The following is a 16,187-nucleotide window of genomic DNA, read 5'->3' as shown; positions in this document are numbered from 1 at the left end:
GAACGGAACAGGGGAGGCAAGAGAGGGACCCAGCAGACCAGAGAGAGGGGTCCTGGTGCAGAGGAAAGAAAGGGCGATGGTTTGGGAAGACCAGGGTCTTCAGGGGTCCACGCCTTGGTTTCCTCATCCAGAAAATGGGTCTGATGCCACCGCTGGGCTGCATCAGGGCTGGCAGAGCACAGGGAAGCTGAGCAGCACAGGGTGCGATCGAGACACTAAGTGCCCCTCGCTCACCTGGCCCAAGGCCCCCAAGTGCCCCCCGCTTCCCCGCAGGGGACTCCGGCCCTTCCTTACCTGCGAGGCGGGCGTTGACCCTGTTGTGGCTGGACCAGAGCCAGAGGACGGCGTCGTTGGGGCTCCCCACCTTGTGCATGGAGGCAGCAGCCATCTGCTCAAAGTGGCCCGCGCACTCTCGGCAGCCAAAGAAGAAGCGGACGTAGCCCCGGATGGCCTGGAGGACCTCCTGGCCCTTGACTGCAGGGGGAGAGGACCTCATGTACAGGGGCCCACCCCTTGGGGGCGCTGTCAGCGACTTCCCTACCTCAGGGTGGGGTCACTTTAGAGGGACCTCATCTCCTCCCAGACTCCTGCACCCCAGGCCCCCCTCGCTTGTACTCAGAGCAATGCCCCAGCTCTCCAGCAGGATGCTTGGTGCTATAGCTGGAGGAGTTTGGGGCCACAGTACCCACGCCCAGCCCTAGCCTCGCCTGCACATCCTCACCCTGCCTCCACCTTCCCTGGTTGCTGGTCCCTAGCCCTCTGGGCAGGCCATGGCCAAGGCCTCTGTGCCTCTGTGCACGGCCCCCACCTTCCTGCTCTCACTGAAATCAGGCCCCTCCCCCAAGACACCACTGTCCCCCAAACACAGCCACAGGACTCCCTGCTCCCCAGGGGCTGCTGCTGGGGCTTCAGGCCCCAGTCCTTCTCAAGGCAGCCTTGCCCCTCCATCTCCCGGGACCTCAGCGCCCTCCGGGCTGTGGCTGGGTCAGTGCCCGCACCTGCTCACGCCTCGCCTCTCAGCTCCCCACCTGCCACCCACCCCGCACCTGGACCGGCAGCCCCCACCTCCCCTCCTGCTCAGGGTCACGTGCCTTCTCACCTCTGGGACTTCACTCCCGTGACTACGTCCTCCGTTTCCTGTATCACTACTTTCTCCCTTAACGTGCCATCCTCCCGAGCGGGGGAAGCGATTACAGTGAAGAACCACTCCCTTGCACCCAGACCCCAGGCCCATTTTCTCGTAGCCTGCCTCGGGCTCTCTCCAGCCCAATCTGACCGGGCCGCCATCTCCACCACTCCCCACAATAGCTCTCGCCCCACACCCTGCATCTTGTACTGCGTCCACACTGGCTGCCACCTGCATTCTGGAGCCCTCTCGAAATGGCAAGGGGGGCCCCTTCGCAGGCGCCTGCTCCTAGCGCCCTGTGGGTGCTGCGGGAAGGGGTGGGGGGACCCAGGCTTGGTCCTCACACTCTTCCCTGCTTCCCCCTGGGAGTCCAGCCGGTCCCGGGGCTGCTACCACCGTGCATTCTCATATGATCTCGACTGGAAGTTGATCTCTCGATGCTGTGCTTCTCCTGGGATCCGTGCACACCAATGCTGGGCCGTCTGATGGGTGCCGACAGTGGGGATCCCACCCTCCCACTCCCTGGGACCGGCCCCCTGTGGATGTTCAGGCTGCTGGAGCCCACCCCGTCCTCCTGCCCATCCTCTCCCTGCAGTCTGGCATCATCAGGTCCCACCAGCTCTGCCTCCTCCTCCCCCACACACCCAGCCCAGCCCCCGACCCCAGCTTCCAGACCGGCTGCCCCACCCTCCACCCAGCATCCTTTCTAAGCCTTGATGGTTTCCGTATCCTGCCAAGGCCCAGGCCCAAACCCTCCCTCAGCAAGGCTGCAAGGTGCGGAACTCCCCATCCCCAAAGCCCCCTCCCCGCGGCCCCCTCCCCTGGACACAGGCACCGGTTCCCTGCACCTGCTGCCCGCGGCCTGTGTTACAGCCCGAGCTGTGGCCCCCAAGGTTCCCATGTTCAACCCCAGCACCTCAGTGTGGCCGTGCTGGGGGACAGGACCTTTGAGGAGGTGACTGGAAAGAACAGGGTCGTTAGGGTGGACCATAATCCAGTGTGACTGGTGGTCTTCTAAATGAACTGTGGGCACAGACAGGCAGAGGGGAGACACAGGGAAGACACTGCTGTCGGTGGCCCAGGAGAGGCCTCTGAGGCCCCAGCACCCCGGAGGCACCTTGACCTTGGACTCCCAGCCTCCAGAGGGTGTGTAAGCCCCTTGGCCGTGGGTGCCAGGACAGCCCAGGAGGCTCTTCCTCCCTCCCCACAACCTCAGCACCAGCTCCTCCCCAGAGAAGCCTCCCCGGGCTCTCTCCTGCCCCGGGAGAGATGGAGATGCCCCAGGAACCCTGGCAGACAGACAGACGGATGCTGGCTCCCCACACAGCTGTGCCTCTGTCCAGGATGCCCCTCTTCCTCAGCGGAAGCCCCTGTTCACCCCTCACCTCCCAACCCCCTGCCCTCTGGGCTCCGCACTCCCCGCCCCATGGGTCTCACCCCGGCACCTCGGGGCACGCTCTGTGCACCTGCCTCACCCTTCACAGTCCAGTGCAGGCAGGGACAGCCTCTTTCCCACTGTGGCCTCCAGGCTGGGCCAGGGCCCCAGATAAACCCGCTTCCTAGGTGGATGCTGTCCTTCCAGTCAGTAAAGTAGCGCGTGTGGGGCCGGTGCTGCAATGCACCTGTTACCCCGCTGCCTGCAAAACCAGCATCCCAGACAGGAGCACCGGTCCCGGCCCCGGGTGCTCCGCTTCCAATCCAGCTCCCTGCTGATGAGTCAGAGAAGGCAGTGGAAGATGGCCCAAGTGCCTGGGCCCTGCACCCACGAGGGAGACCCAGATGGCGTTCCAGGCTCCTGGCTTCAGCCTGGCTTATCCCCTGCTGTTGTGGTCACTTGGGGGAATGAACCAGAAGATACAACACCTCTTCTCTCTCTGCCACTCTGCCTTTCAAACAATTAAAATAAATCTTTTTATAAAAAAGACACCGCAGATGTGTGACGGCCTAGGTCCGAGAGCACAGGTGCAGTTTGTGGGGAGCAGGGCGGAGGGGAGACGCCTACCCCAGCGTCCCCTGGAAACTTACTCTCCAATGGGTAGCAGCTAACTGTGAAACAATTTTTTCCTTCAAGAGTACAAAAAATGGAATCACAATTTCTTTTTCACAAAGACTGAAAACAAAGCAAGCTGTAAGCCTGGGGGAAAGCCAGGGAGAGGGCTCCGAGTGTGAGGGCCCCCCCTGCCCAGCAAGAGGCAGCCCAGGCCCGGGTGAGTCCTCCCAGCCCTCCCCTCCAGCGACGGGTTCCAGGCTGCCCCTGTGTGGCCGGCTGCCCCTGCAGAGACTCACTGGCATCCACGACTGTGTCTGCCCTGTCCTCTAAGCACAGACTGGTGGCAGGGGCCGGGGCTGGGGACCGCAGGACCGGACTCACCTGCCTCTTGGGGGTGGTTTGCACTTCGCCGGCTGGCCTGCACGGTCAGGAAGTGGAAGAGGACCCACAGGGAGCAGGGGAAGCCCCGGAAATGTGGCTCGCTGCCCTGGCAGCCAATCCAGTTCACCTTCTTGGCCAGGACAGCATCCTGAGGGACACACGGGGGAGCGGGGCTGAGTGGGGCTGTGGCCGGGCAGGAGCATGGGAGAGGTGGCGGTGGAGACGCACGGGCCAGCACACACAGCCCCGAGACACACAGGGGCCCTCTCTCCATCAGCACCACCCAGCAAGGAGCAGCAGCTCTGGAAACCTGCCACTCAGACCAAGCAGCCCCCCACTCCAGCCGCAACAGGGTGCCCCCACCCCCCGCCCAGTCCCTTCAGGCTTCTGCATCCCACACGCCCACAAGGTTCTGTGTCTACCGGCTGCGGCAGCCGCTTCTGCAACCAGCAGTACAAGGGGTCCACAAAGGTGACCCCGGAGAGGACCACGCTGGGGAGTGCAGCACGTGCAGAGGTTAAAACTCTGTGTGCTGCACCAGCTTCTGAGCCCAGCCCAACCACATGCCCGGCTGGGTGAGCTCAGACAACCTCACTCGCGAAGTAGGGGCAACGCCACCTCCCACTACTGTTGGACAGAATGAGGGATGGGTGCAGACAACTCAGTAGGTGCATCCATCATTAAAGGGAGGATCCAAATGCAAATTAGAGGGGGGGGGTCAGAGATTAACCCCTTGCTTCCCATAACAATCAAGGAAGGGGAAATTTTCATGGCCTCGCACACTCACCTCCTTCCTGCTGTCCAGGGCAGTTTTTAAAAAACTGTAGGGGATTTTCTTTTTCTGCTGTCTCTTGAGCCAGTCGTTTACGGAGTACAGGAAGTTCTGGACCAAGGGCCGGCCGGGGAAGTACTGCAGGGAGCGACAAGCACGAGTTGAGAGGGAAAAGCAATTCCCCAGAGTCCCAGAGTCCCGTGCACAAGCAGGCCAACGTGGGCTTTCTGGAATGTTCCCCAAGCCATCAGGAAAACATTCTGCCTAAGGCACAAGTGTGGGTTCCTCACTGCCCGTGCTAATGGGGTACCCAGTGAGGTGGGGGGGGAGGGGCGACCCTGCAGGCCTCCCCACCCCCACGCTCAGGGCCAGCCCTGGGAAGAGGCTGGACACTTGTCCCACTCCCCCGGCTGCCGGGAGCCCTGGGTCACGGGCCCTCTGCTGACCCACCAGCTGGGCCAGGCCGGCCAAAGACCTCTGCTTTGTATTTCACGGGCTGCTGGGGGGTGGGGTGGGTAAGCCTGTCCAAGGGCCTTACAGGCAAGATCCAAATCTTGATGCTAACTCCCAGGAGCCTCTGGGGAGCATGAAAAGCTACCCTGACAATAAGTCGACTCAAATCTGATTAGTATCCGCACTTAAAAACCACAGGGGCTCCTGGGAGGGGATAAATAGGTGTGTGGGCGTGCGTGCACACTCATGCACACACACACACATACATACACACCGGAGGCGGGGGGCGGGCAGGCGAGAGACAGCAGGTCAGATAAGCCCACCAGGAGGCAGGGGAGGGGACCAGACCCTGAGAAGCCCACAGAGGAAAGAAGCAAAGGAAACCGAGCGAGACCAGGGTTCTGGGGAAAGCACACCTGCGGGCAGACTAAGGGCTCCGACAGGCCCTTAAGGAGCCCCACCAAATTCAGGGGGCCCCCCGCCCGGGCCGGGCTGTGGCTGTCCACACCGTGCCAGCTCGCCTTCCGTGGAAGGCAGCCCTGCTTCCGGGCCTGCCTGGGAAGGGGCAAGACCAACAGAGCTGGAAAAGCCTGGTGACCACACGCCCCCCAGTGGCCAGCGCCTGCCAGGCACTCATACCAGGGCGTGCAGGCTGCGGCAGGGCTGGGTGCCCGAGAGCTGACGGTGGCAGCCCCGGCTGGAGGCAGGGTGAGCGCTCCCCCTCAGCTCTGACGCTCACGGGGCAGACGGGACGTGGGTGTGAACCCCAGCTGGGCCGCCCAGGCGCTGGCCCGAGGACACTGGGCCCGATGTGTTATGCTCTGGGCCTTCATTTTCTCATCAATGGAATGGAGACGGTGCCAGGGCCCGCGCCATGGAGGTGGGGAGGCAAACCAGGCCTAGGTGCAGAGAGCACTGGGCAGGGCCAGCCTGTCACAGCTCAGGGGACGGGGTTGCTGCGGCGACGATCCTGGGGCAAGAAGCTACCCACAGGGAGGGCCAGGGTCCCTCTGCTCCCATTGTGGGGTGTCCCTGGCCTCCCTGAGGGCTTTGGCTCCTGGCAGGGTGGGCACCTTCACCCCAAACTCACTTCGAGCACCTGCTAAGGGTGCAGGCTCAGCAGGGACCACCGGGAGCGTGCACCCAGCCCAAGTGTTTTCTGGATCTCACCCTTTCCCCTCACGCTTGCCAAGGCAAAAGCCAGCGTTGATTACAAGTGAAAGCCACGAGGGGCACCCACACAACCCTGTCCCTGGGATGAGGGACTGTGCTGGGGCTGGCGGGGCACTCCCCATCTCCGGGGGTGCATGGGTGCCTTCCAGGGACCGTCCCCAGGGCCAGCACCAGGGTGCGCTCTAGACTCCCCGCCTTTGTGGCTGCAGCTGCTTGCCCAGGCCCAGGAAGGGCTCTGATCCTGGAATTGGGGGGAGGGGGGTCCTGGTGGACAGACCCTAGGCTGTACGGCCTCTCACAGGGCCCCCTCTGTGTAACCACACGGGCCTCCGATCCGTCAAGTGGGCTGGGGGGGGGGGCAGCAGGGAAGAGGGAGCGGCTGTAGGAAGTTGCTCGGAGAGGCACAAATCACGCCCGCCCAGGGCAGCTGGGCGACTGCAGAGCGGGGGTGCAGGGCGGAGGGTGGCTGAGTCAGCACTTGTCCAGGAAGGGGACTGGAGCCACATCTGACTCAGCAGCACGCAGCCCGGGCAAGAGTTAGAAGTAGGGCAGCCCGGGCACGGGATCTGGAACCGGATGGAGGAGGCAGCGGCAGCCCCAGGTCCCCGTCAGAGGGGGAGTATGGCAGACAAGGAGCGCAGGCGCTGCCACCCTGGACCCTGGCTACCTACTGCAAATCGCTACAGCTCCCCGGGCCCTGCAGTGGGGCTGCAGAGTGGGCGAGAGGAGGCCTCAGGAGGGAGGGGCCACCCTCGGGCTCAGTCAGGGGGCGGGTCCCAGCAGGCAGGTAGGACAGCCACTGGCTCAGCTGGGACTTCCAGCGCTGGGTATCTGACTCTGTCCCACCCACCCCTGCCCGGGGCTGGCTGAGCCTGGCGGGCAGCAGCCTCGGGTGGACTGGGATGGCCGGGAGCTCTGGGGAGGAGGGTCTGGCCTGGCGCCCGCCTGCAGGTGCACACACACGACCGCGCTCACCTTTGCCAACACTGCCACGAACTTTTTCAAGGCCACCAGGCGCTGCCCCTCCAGGAGCGAGAACCTGCCCACTTCTACCCGCAGGATGTAGTGCAGTGCGGATTCCAGGTCAGCCATGTAGACCTTGGAGCTGAGGAACCCGAGGAAGACGGCGAGAAAGGGGGGCGTTAGCCGTGGGTGGGGGCTGGGGCTACAGGGGGAGAAGAGGGGTCCCACCAGCCAGCACTTAGCTCTGCCAGGGATTTGCTGTGTGACCCTGGGTAAATGACTCAGCCTCTCTGAGCCCCTGATTCGTCATCTATACAAGGATTAATACTACACTGCCCACAGGCAGGCTGCTGAGAGGACTAAATAAAACACAAAAGGAAACCCCCGGCTGCTCCTGGTGAAGACAGTAGCCGCGAGGCTCAGGTCCGTGCACCCCGGCTCTGCATCCTGCCCTGGGCCAGCCCCTCCCACCACTCCTTGGGGGAGGGTTGCGGGTGCACCACGGTGCCCCAAAAGCCAGAGCGAGGGATTAGCTGGGAACTGGGGGTGCGACGGGAGGGGAAGCGGGGTGTGTCTGTCTGTCAGGGCCAACGTGCTCTCTGCTGCCGGACTCAGAGCAAAGTCCCGCGCCCCTGCCCCTCCCCGGGCCACAGCTGACCACTCCACCCCCTGTGGGGCCTCTGGAAGTGGCCACAGGGCACACAGAGGTGCCCAGCACAGAGCTCGGCGGCTCGTAAAGCCACTCCGAGCGTCGGCTTCCCAGGGCAGCTGGAAGGAGCTGGACGAGGATCCTAGCGAGCCCCCCCACGCCCCCCACCCCCGCCCCGCAGGCGCTCTGCTCGCCCCTTGATTTACTGAGAACGCGCTCCACGGGCACGCGCGTGCCACCCTGCTGCCGGGACACAAAAGGCCTCCTTCCCCTGATGCGCTCACGCAGCGCCCCCTGGAGGCCGCTTCCCGACCCTGCACTGGGCACCCGGGCCCAGGCTCGGCAGGCAGGCGGCTGGGTGCTGGGACCCCGGCGAGAGGCGTGCTCCCCACCAGCCAGGCAGGGGATCTGCCACAGAGCAGGGCCGAGGAGCCTCGGGGAGAAGGGGGTACGGGCCACGCACAGCGTTCCCGTGAGCCAGCTGTCTTCCCGGATGCTGTAGGCCCCCCGATAGCAGGTGCTGCCTGTGCATTTCTGGGTTCAGTGTCTAGCGCCATCCGTGCTGGGGGAGGGAGGAGGGACCCAGGCGCGCCCTTACCGATCTGCAGATTTCCACACCGTGGGCGCTATCCTGTGAGCCGTGGTCGGCGCCACCGTGGAGCGCGAGGCCTCCCTGGTGAGCCCAGACAGTCTCTGCAGGTAGGCCGTGTAGAACGCCCGGGTCTCCTTGAGCCTGGGAGAGAGGAGAGCCGCGGAGGGGAGGCGGTGAGGCCGCAGGAACGGGGCTCCGGGGCGCCCACGGCAGCAGAAGAAGCAAGGCGGCTCCCCTGACACTGCCCGCTCCGTCTCCCCTGCGACATCAACATCAAGGCCCCCGGGGGCTGCATGAGCCGTGGAAGACCCCTTGGCCTCCAGCCCCACGCTGAACTTCCACTGGGAAAAGCTGGGCCCAGGAACGTCTCAGTCTGGGTCCTCTGGTGCCAGGTGCTGGGTACACAGTAGCTGCAAGGGCAGGTGGCCGCCGTGGGGACAAGGTCAGCCCTGCACGTGCCCAGATGGTGGCAGGGCCGGGAGTGTGGGTGCGGGTGTGTGGGGGTGGGGTGGGGGGTGGGAAGCCGCCTGCTCACTGCAGGTACTAGGAGGTGAGGGGACGCCTGCCCCCTCCCCCAAGCCATAGGAGTCGGGTTTGTGACTTTTAACAACACAGCGTAACTAGCAACCCTGCTGCAGCCCGCCTGCTCTCGCTCTCTCTGCCGGTGGAGAGGGGCCCCGGATGGCCAGAAACGCTTCCGGGCACAAACTGCCTGCCACACACAGGCTCAGAGCCACCAGGCGGGAGGGGCGTGGGCCCAGCAGCGGTGGTGGCAGTGGCAGTGGCAGTGACGGTGACAGGCTGGCCCAGGGGAGCTGGCATCGGCGAGCACTGCTTTCCATTCCGCTGTCCTGGCCCAGTGTTTGCTGACGAGCAGATGGCTGGAGAGCGGCATCGTCACAACCAATTTTCCCCTCCACCAGCTCCCGGCGAGGAGGGGACAATGCCTCTCCCCCCCACCCCGCCCCAGCCCCGCCCTGTGCCCCGGTGGCCAGCGCCGCCCCCTGGCCTCTCGGAGGGACCTGCCTGGGGCCGGGCCCCGAGGAACGCTCCCTGGGCACTCGGGCAAGCCTGGCTCTCCCTGGCTCCCCGGCTCCTGAGACATCAATCATGTGCCCAGGGAGGGCACCCAGGCACCATCTGGCGCCATTTAACGGGCCATTCGGCAGCGGGAGCCTGACAGAGGGCTGAGCCGGCCTGATTGTCTTCTCTGGGCATGCTGGAACAGCCTATTGTCTGGCTCCTAATGAACTTTTCTGCAATTAGGAAGCCAAAGGGAGGCAGAGTCAGGCGGAGCTGAGCCCTTGCCAGGCCCGCAACCTGCCCGCGGAGGGGGGGCAGTGCCAGTCCTCAGAAGACCCTCCCCGGAGAAGGGGCGTGTCTCCCAGGGCGGGCAGGGGGAGGAGGCACTCACACAGGCACGCGGGAGACAGAGCCGTTCCGAGACAGCAGGTAGCAAGACGGGAAGTCGGTGACACCGAACCTGCTCACCACGTCACTCTCGGTGTTCAGGACCCGGCGCACCGCCATGCCTTGGTGCTGGGACAGGTCCAGGGTCACCTGGGAAGACAGGAGACTGTCACACCACTGGGTGAGGGAGCCATAGCGGAGCCCCAACTCAGCGCCCTGGGCAGGCACCAGGGTGGCAGCTGTACTCGTCCCAGCTCTAAGCCTTTCTTACTGTTTTTTTTTTTTTTTAAAGGATTTATTTACTTATTTGAAAGAATTAGAGAGAGAGAGAGAGACAGAGACCGAGACCTTCCATCTGCTGGTTAACTCTTCAAATGGCCTCAAGCCCGAAGCTGGGCCAGGACGAAGAGAAGTTTTGTCCAGATCCCTGGGTGCAGAGGCCCAAGCACTTGGGCCATCTTCCATTGCTTTCCTGGGTGTATTAGCAGGGAGCTGGATAGGAAGTAGAGCAGCCAGGTCCTGAACCGGTGCCCATGTGGGATGGTGGCGTCCCAGGAGGCAGCTCTACCCGCTACACCACAACTCTACCCGCCAGCCCCAACTCTAAGCCTTTCACAGAGGAGACCAATGGATGGATGAGGGACTCACAGCACCAGCCACATCTGGGCAATCAGTGCCAAACACTGCCCCAGTCAGGGCCTCGGAGCTGGGAGACCGTGCGCCTGGCCTCACCAGGCCCAACTGGATGCAATTCTCTTTCCTATGCAAGCAGTCTGGAAGAGCTAAAACTGTGGGTTCACGTCTCTGTATATATGGCTAATCAGAAAAAAATATACTTATCACATGTGCTGATCCTATCTTTAGAAAGAAGAGAAATTCCGTGTCACATCCTGTATGCAGATAATCTCACGGACCCCTCACACTAGGACGGGCCGAGCCGTGTGCCACCTGCATCTGTATCCTGGCTCCGTGGGGCCACGCCTCTCCATGACTCGGTCTCCATACTTGCCCAATTAATGCCACCCACAGAGGGCTGTTGCAAGAACAGAATAGGTTAATTCTATAAAAAATGCTTGTACCAAGGCTTAGCACGTAGTAGGGTGGTGCTGTGGCTAAAGCTGCCACTTGGGCCACCCGTGTTCCACATTACAGTGCCAGGTTCAAGTCCTGGCTGCTCCACGTTTCGGATCCAGTCTCCTGCAAATGCACCTGGGAGGCAGTGGCCGACGGCCCAAGTCCTTGGACTCTTGCCACTCACATGGGAGACCTGGATGGAGTTCCTGGGCTTAGCCCTGGCTGTTCCAGGCACTTGGGGGACGAGCCAGTGGATGGAAGAGGTCACTCTTCTTCTGTATGTGTGTCACTCTGCCTTTCAAATAAATAAATCTTTTTTTTTTTTTTAAAAAAAAAGCTCTTATTTTATAGTTGAAGAACCTGAGGCTCAGAAGTAAAATCCTGTCTCCTGGACCCAAGGCTGGCGCGTGCCACAGGCGGGTCGGACTCCAGAGCCTGGGCTCTTGGCCACTCTGCTGTCCTGCCTCTCACACTGACCCCGCTAAGCATGATGCATCGACACTGGGCCCTGGCCTTGGTCCCCTGGGGCCCACACCCTTGTCCAATCCACGTCCATTCTTGCCGCAGAGCCTCCTGCCCGGGCACCATGGGCTGTGCTGAATGAGGTTTTTCAGCAGGAAAACCACCCAGGGCCACCCTCGGGGCTCCACTGCATCCCCACACCTGTGTCTTCGCCTTGCACCACCACCTTGGGGTGTCCCACCTCTGCAGAGCCCTGTGCCTCAGGCAAGGGTCCGGGTCCTTTTAAAGCACCTGCTACCTGCTTAGTACTGTGAAGAAAGGTTACTGTTTCTACTTTACAGACAGGGAAATGAGGCTCAACAAAGTTGAGCAGCTTGATGGAGGACAGACCCCACAGGTGCCTCACCCGGCCAGGGACCCCGACTTCCTCATGAGGGGCTGGGTCAGCTCTGATGCCCCCTTCCTCTCCAAATAGCTAATCCCGTTCTGTGGGGTGGGACGGGAAGGCGACAACATGGGCTTGGAAGCCAGCCAGACTGGGTTCAAAGCCCTGTGTTAACAAGTTACTAGAGGTGCGGTGTTGTTACGGGACCATCTTCCTGAGTGGTGATTAGCAACAATGTGTATGGACGGCGCAGTGCACGCTCCACCAACAGCGGGTGTGGGGTGTGGCTTCCCAGGAAAGGGACTACCCTGAAGGTCTTCAATGGAAACATCCAGTCTCTACACTTCCCCGCTTCTCCCAGCAGGGGTCAGGCCAGTGCCAGTAAGAAGTGGCCGAGGCGGAGCCGTGACATTAGCAGGAAAGCCTTCTGGACACAGCTCACCCAGAGCCATCCAGCTCACCTCTCGACCCAGGTAGGAGCCTTCCTTCTCGAAGATCAGGGCCAGATACTCCTTGTCGCTTCTTGCAAAAAAGCCATCGATCTCCTTCATCCTGCAAGACACAATCCTGGCGGTCACTCTCCCCAGCCAGCAACGCGACAGAGTGGGCACAGCCTCCCGGCTCCCGCTGCTCCCTCCACCAGCACCAGGTAGGGGCACAGCAACCTTTGGTCTCCAAGGACGCTGCCGGTACCTCACCCTGTTCCTCAGCTGACCCGCTGTCTGTGTTGTGTTTTAGGTATTTTTTTCCTGTCTCTTTTAAAGGAGTCCGGAGTGAGCAGGAGGCGGGGCCGGAGAGGGACGCTTGGAGACCGGGTGTCTCCCCCTTCTGGGCAAGGCCCGGGCTTAGCACATGTGGTCTTTATTGGTCCCCTGGGAGACTGTGATTAGAACCCATCAGAGATGAGTTCAAGTGTGCAGAGGCGCCAGCTGGAGGCCTGCCTCTCCCGCTCAGGCCTGGGAAAGGCGCCGAGGAACCAGGAGGAACCAGGAGGCCCGGGACTGGCCATCTGGGAGCTCAGCCAGCCTCGCTTTAGGGACCCCCGAGGCCCAGGTGCAAATAAATAGAAAGGCAAGTTTTAATGTCTCGGCAAATCAGAGGATTAATCTCTAATTAACCTATATATTGTTTTAAAAATTTTCTGGAGCCGGTGCTCTGGCGTAGCGGGTTAAGCTGCTGTCAGCAGTGGCGGCATCCCATAGGGGCACTGGTTCGAGTCCTGGCTGCTCCTCTTCCCATCCAGTGCCCTGCTCATGCTGGGAAATCAGTGGAAGATGGCCCAAGTCCTTGGACCCTCCCTTGCACTCACGTGGGAGCCCCGGATGAAACTCCTGGCTCCTGGCTTCAGCCAGCTCCAGCCGCAGCCATTGTGGCCATTTGGGGAGTGAACCAGCGGATGGAAGACCTCTTTCTCTGTCTCTCCCTCTCTCTCTATAATTCTGACTTTCAGATAAACAAATAAATAAATAAACCTCAAAGTTCCAACAGAAAATAACGTGGAAGCGATTTGCTTCCTTCCTTGGCTACAGCCAGCCCACCGTCACACACGCTTCAGGGGCCAGCAGGAGAGTGCGCGGCAGAAGGGAGACTGTACCTCCTTTCTCCCTCAGCCTGGGACCCCGCTTCCCTCTGCAGGACCTGGTGACACGGCAGCAGCCACCTCCGAACAGGTGCAACACGGGCGGATGCTGGAGCCCAGGCAAGTGACAGCGCACTTGGAGGTGCTGGGCGGGGTGGGGGCGGGCGGGGGCCTGAGTGTACAGGTGGCAGCCCCTCAGATCACTTTCCCACACCTGCCTGGGGTGGGGGGGCTTCTCAGCTCCTGAGACCTTCACTGAGTTCTAGGCAGGGCTCCCTTGAGGAGTCCCTGCAGGACATGGACTTGATTTTTCCCAGAAGTGTCCCTGGAGCCGGGCAACAGCGCGTCCTGAGTTCTCCTCCAGACGTGGAGGACCTGGTGTTTTTCATCCGTCTCCCTCTCTGGGGGACCTTGGGCAAAACACCATTTACCTCACTGTCCTATTTTCCCAGGCAAGGGGCATGGGGAAGCTGGCCTGGCTGGGGCACATAGGACGTGGCCAGTGCACCGGCTGCTGGACAGCACAGGGAGCTGAGGGCCCCGCCTCCACCAGCACAATTCAGGAAACGACCCAGACAGGGTCCTGCCCTTTCCCTCTCAACCATAGCATCCTCCTTTTCTCCTCCCCGGGCCCGTTCTGACCATCAGTGGCCTTCCTGGGTCAGAGGGCGTGAACTCTCGCTGTAGCCCCAAACACCCCTGAGGTGGGGGCTGCAGCAGGTGGGACATGAACCTGAACCTGCTCGGCCTTCCCGCCTGGCTGCACAGGGCCTTGCACCTACCAGCCAGCTCCAGGAGCAGAAGGCCCCTGGGCCAGGACCTGTAGCCAGAGGGAGCCTGGCACCAGCCTCATTCGCTCCCAAAGCCCTGGGCCCTGCCGCAAAGGCAGCAGGAAGAATTGACACTCATTCCCCACCCTGGGGTGCCAACCACCCCTCAGCCCAGGCCTGGGACCCTGGCCCATAGTGCACTAAGCCCGCCCCAGCCCAGAATACCTGGCAGGCTCCAAGGGAGGGCAGGCCGTGGGCCACGTGTCACGGTGGGTCTCCAGGGCGTCGATGAGCCTCTCCCGCAGCGTCGGCACGTCGGCCCCGGCCACTGGGAAGGCAAAACGGGTGCAGGGGGTGTCGGGAGACGACCCAGCGCTCAGCCTCGCGCCAGTCCCTCCGCGTCACCTTAGGGGGCTGTGTCCGTTCTGGGCAGGAGGGCTGTTCTGGGAACACAGCGCCCCCACCCCTCACCCTGACACCTGCAAAGCTTTTCAGAGGAGATAAGGCAGGCTGGCCCTCACCCACACCCGTGTGGACCCTGCTGGCGCCAGGGCTCCTTTCCACCGCCACCCTGCCCAACCCCGCAGAAACCCTAGTGGGAAAGGGAGACAGGTCCAACAGGACGAGCAGAGCCCAGACACCCACCTGGCAGCGTGGTTCCTGAGCCATCCTTGGAAAACGCCTTGAAGAACTGCAGGTAGACACATGGAGTCAGTGGAGGGGAGAGACGTGGATGCGGTCACCACCACGAAACAGCGCGCGGCTTCTTCACCTGACACTTGGCAACAGGGGCCCAGACCCGGACCCCCTGCCTACTGTCCTCACATCCAGTGCCTCCTGACGGCTGTGGACCCCTCCCCCACCAGAACCTGCAGCAGCCGCCCCCAGGCACTACTGGACGCGGACTTTTATTATAAAGCGCCAGTGTGTGGTGCGTGGCTGCTGAGAGACACGTGCTATACACGGGAACAAAGACCACTGCTGCTGACACATCCCGCGGGAAACGTCAGCTTCCTGCCTGCCTCTTTCCACGTCTTGGAAAAATGGGCTTCGATTCCCGTGTCTCCGTTCCCAGCAACTCCCCCCCTGCCTGGCAAAGCAGATGCACTCCACAAGGGAGTTGTCTCCAGCCACGCCCCCTCCAGGGCTGAGCTGTGGGGGGAAGCAAGCCTGCTTCTGGGCCCAATTTGACCCATCGCTTTTGTCCTCTCTGGCCATGTACACAACACCCCGGGCCTAGTCTGTCACCTCCTTGGGGTGAGAGGATGGACGGACCAGAGGACAGGGCCTTGCACTTTGGGTTTCCGCCTGGGCTGCCGCTGCCTGAGCTCTCCTGGCTCAGGGGGAGCTGGCTGGGTAGAGGCTGAGGCTGGGAGTGGCCCCGCACTGCAGGGCTATTTTGCTACCTGGGGCTTCCCCTCCACAGCATGGCGATTTGCCTCCTCCCACGTGCGTGGCTGAGAGTGAGCCCTGAGGTCTGGCAGACCTGCGCCTAGCTCTGCTATAGTCGTGCTGTGTGACCTGAGGCTGCCCATCAACCTCTCTGAGCCCTAATGTTCTCCTCTTGAAGATGAGGATGACGCCTGCTGTGAAGACTGCTGGGAGGATTCCCTGCCTCTGAGGGTTTAGCAAAGGACCCGGTGTGTGCAGCAATCGGAAGATGCTGACCGCCTCATTGCCACCGCCCTCTTCAGAACTGGAACCTCACACAGAGCCTCTCCATCAGCCACCAGCTCACCCACAGCCGAGCTGGTGCCAGCATCTAAAAGGGGCTGGACATCTGGCATGGCGGTCAGGGCGCTCTGGGGATGCCCGCACCCCTGTGGGTGTGTGGGTTTGAGTTCCAGCTCTGCTCCTAACTCCAGCTTCCTGCTAGCGTGCGCCCTGGGAGGCAGCAGGTGGTCGCTCGAGCGGATGGGTCCCGGCCACTCACAGGGGAGACCCAGACTGAATTCCCAGCCGCTGGCTGTGGTAGGCATCTGGGGAATGAACTCGTGGATGGGAGAGCTGTGTGTGTGTGCGTGCGTGTGTGTGTGTGTGTCTTTGAAATAAACAAATTTTAAAAACATGTTTAAAGAAACTGGCATTACCTGCCCCGGAAGGCACCTCCCTGGACCCCAGTTGAGCTGCCACGGGAGCTTGGAGTTGCACCAGGAGCCCACGGCGGGGGTGGGGGGGCACAGGAACTCCCACTTCCCCGCCGTGCCCATCTACCGTCTACAACCCTCACCAGCTGAGCCCCGCCTCCCAGGAACTTTACCCTACCCAGCAATCGCCGCCATCACTTCCCCTTCCCCCTTCCTACAAACAGGCTCTAGCCCCCCCCCCCCCGCCCCGCCTCTCCATCGGAAGAAAAAGGGCAGAAGGGAAGGAGGAGGAGAACAAAGACGGGTCTCACCCCCCTCCAG

At 62.1% G+C, this 16,187-nt stretch overlaps 1 protein-coding gene across 1 annotated transcript in view; it reads right to left on the bottom strand.

Moving 5' to 3' along the window:
• QSOX1 (quiescin sulfhydryl oxidase 1) overlaps nt 1-16,187 on the bottom strand; it is a 34,991-nt gene that overhangs the window by 2,791 nt on the left and 16,013 nt on the right. Inside the window, exons 3-11 of the mRNA XM_002715011.5 lie at nt 14,425-14,470; nt 14,005-14,107; nt 11,892-11,982; nt 9,514-9,659; nt 8,106-8,240; nt 6,871-7,000; nt 4,285-4,407; nt 3,498-3,645; nt 295-474 (exon numbers count right to left, since the gene is read on the bottom strand). Of these exons, the coding sequence (XP_002715057.2) occupies nt 295-474; nt 3,498-3,645; nt 4,285-4,407; nt 6,871-7,000; nt 8,106-8,240; nt 9,514-9,659; nt 11,892-11,982; nt 14,005-14,107; nt 14,425-14,470 (1,102 nt within the window). The remainder of the gene's footprint in view (nt 1-294; nt 475-3,497; nt 3,646-4,284; nt 4,408-6,870; nt 7,001-8,105; nt 8,241-9,513; nt 9,660-11,891; nt 11,983-14,004; nt 14,108-14,424; nt 14,471-16,187) is intronic.

The sequence above is a fragment of the Oryctolagus cuniculus genome, chromosome 7 (assembly GCF_964237555.1).
Source record: "Oryctolagus cuniculus chromosome 7, mOryCun1.1, whole genome shotgun sequence".
Taxonomy (NCBI): domain Eukaryota; kingdom Metazoa; phylum Chordata; class Mammalia; order Lagomorpha; family Leporidae; genus Oryctolagus; species Oryctolagus cuniculus.
This window is presented reverse-complemented; position numbering and strand designations above follow the sequence as displayed.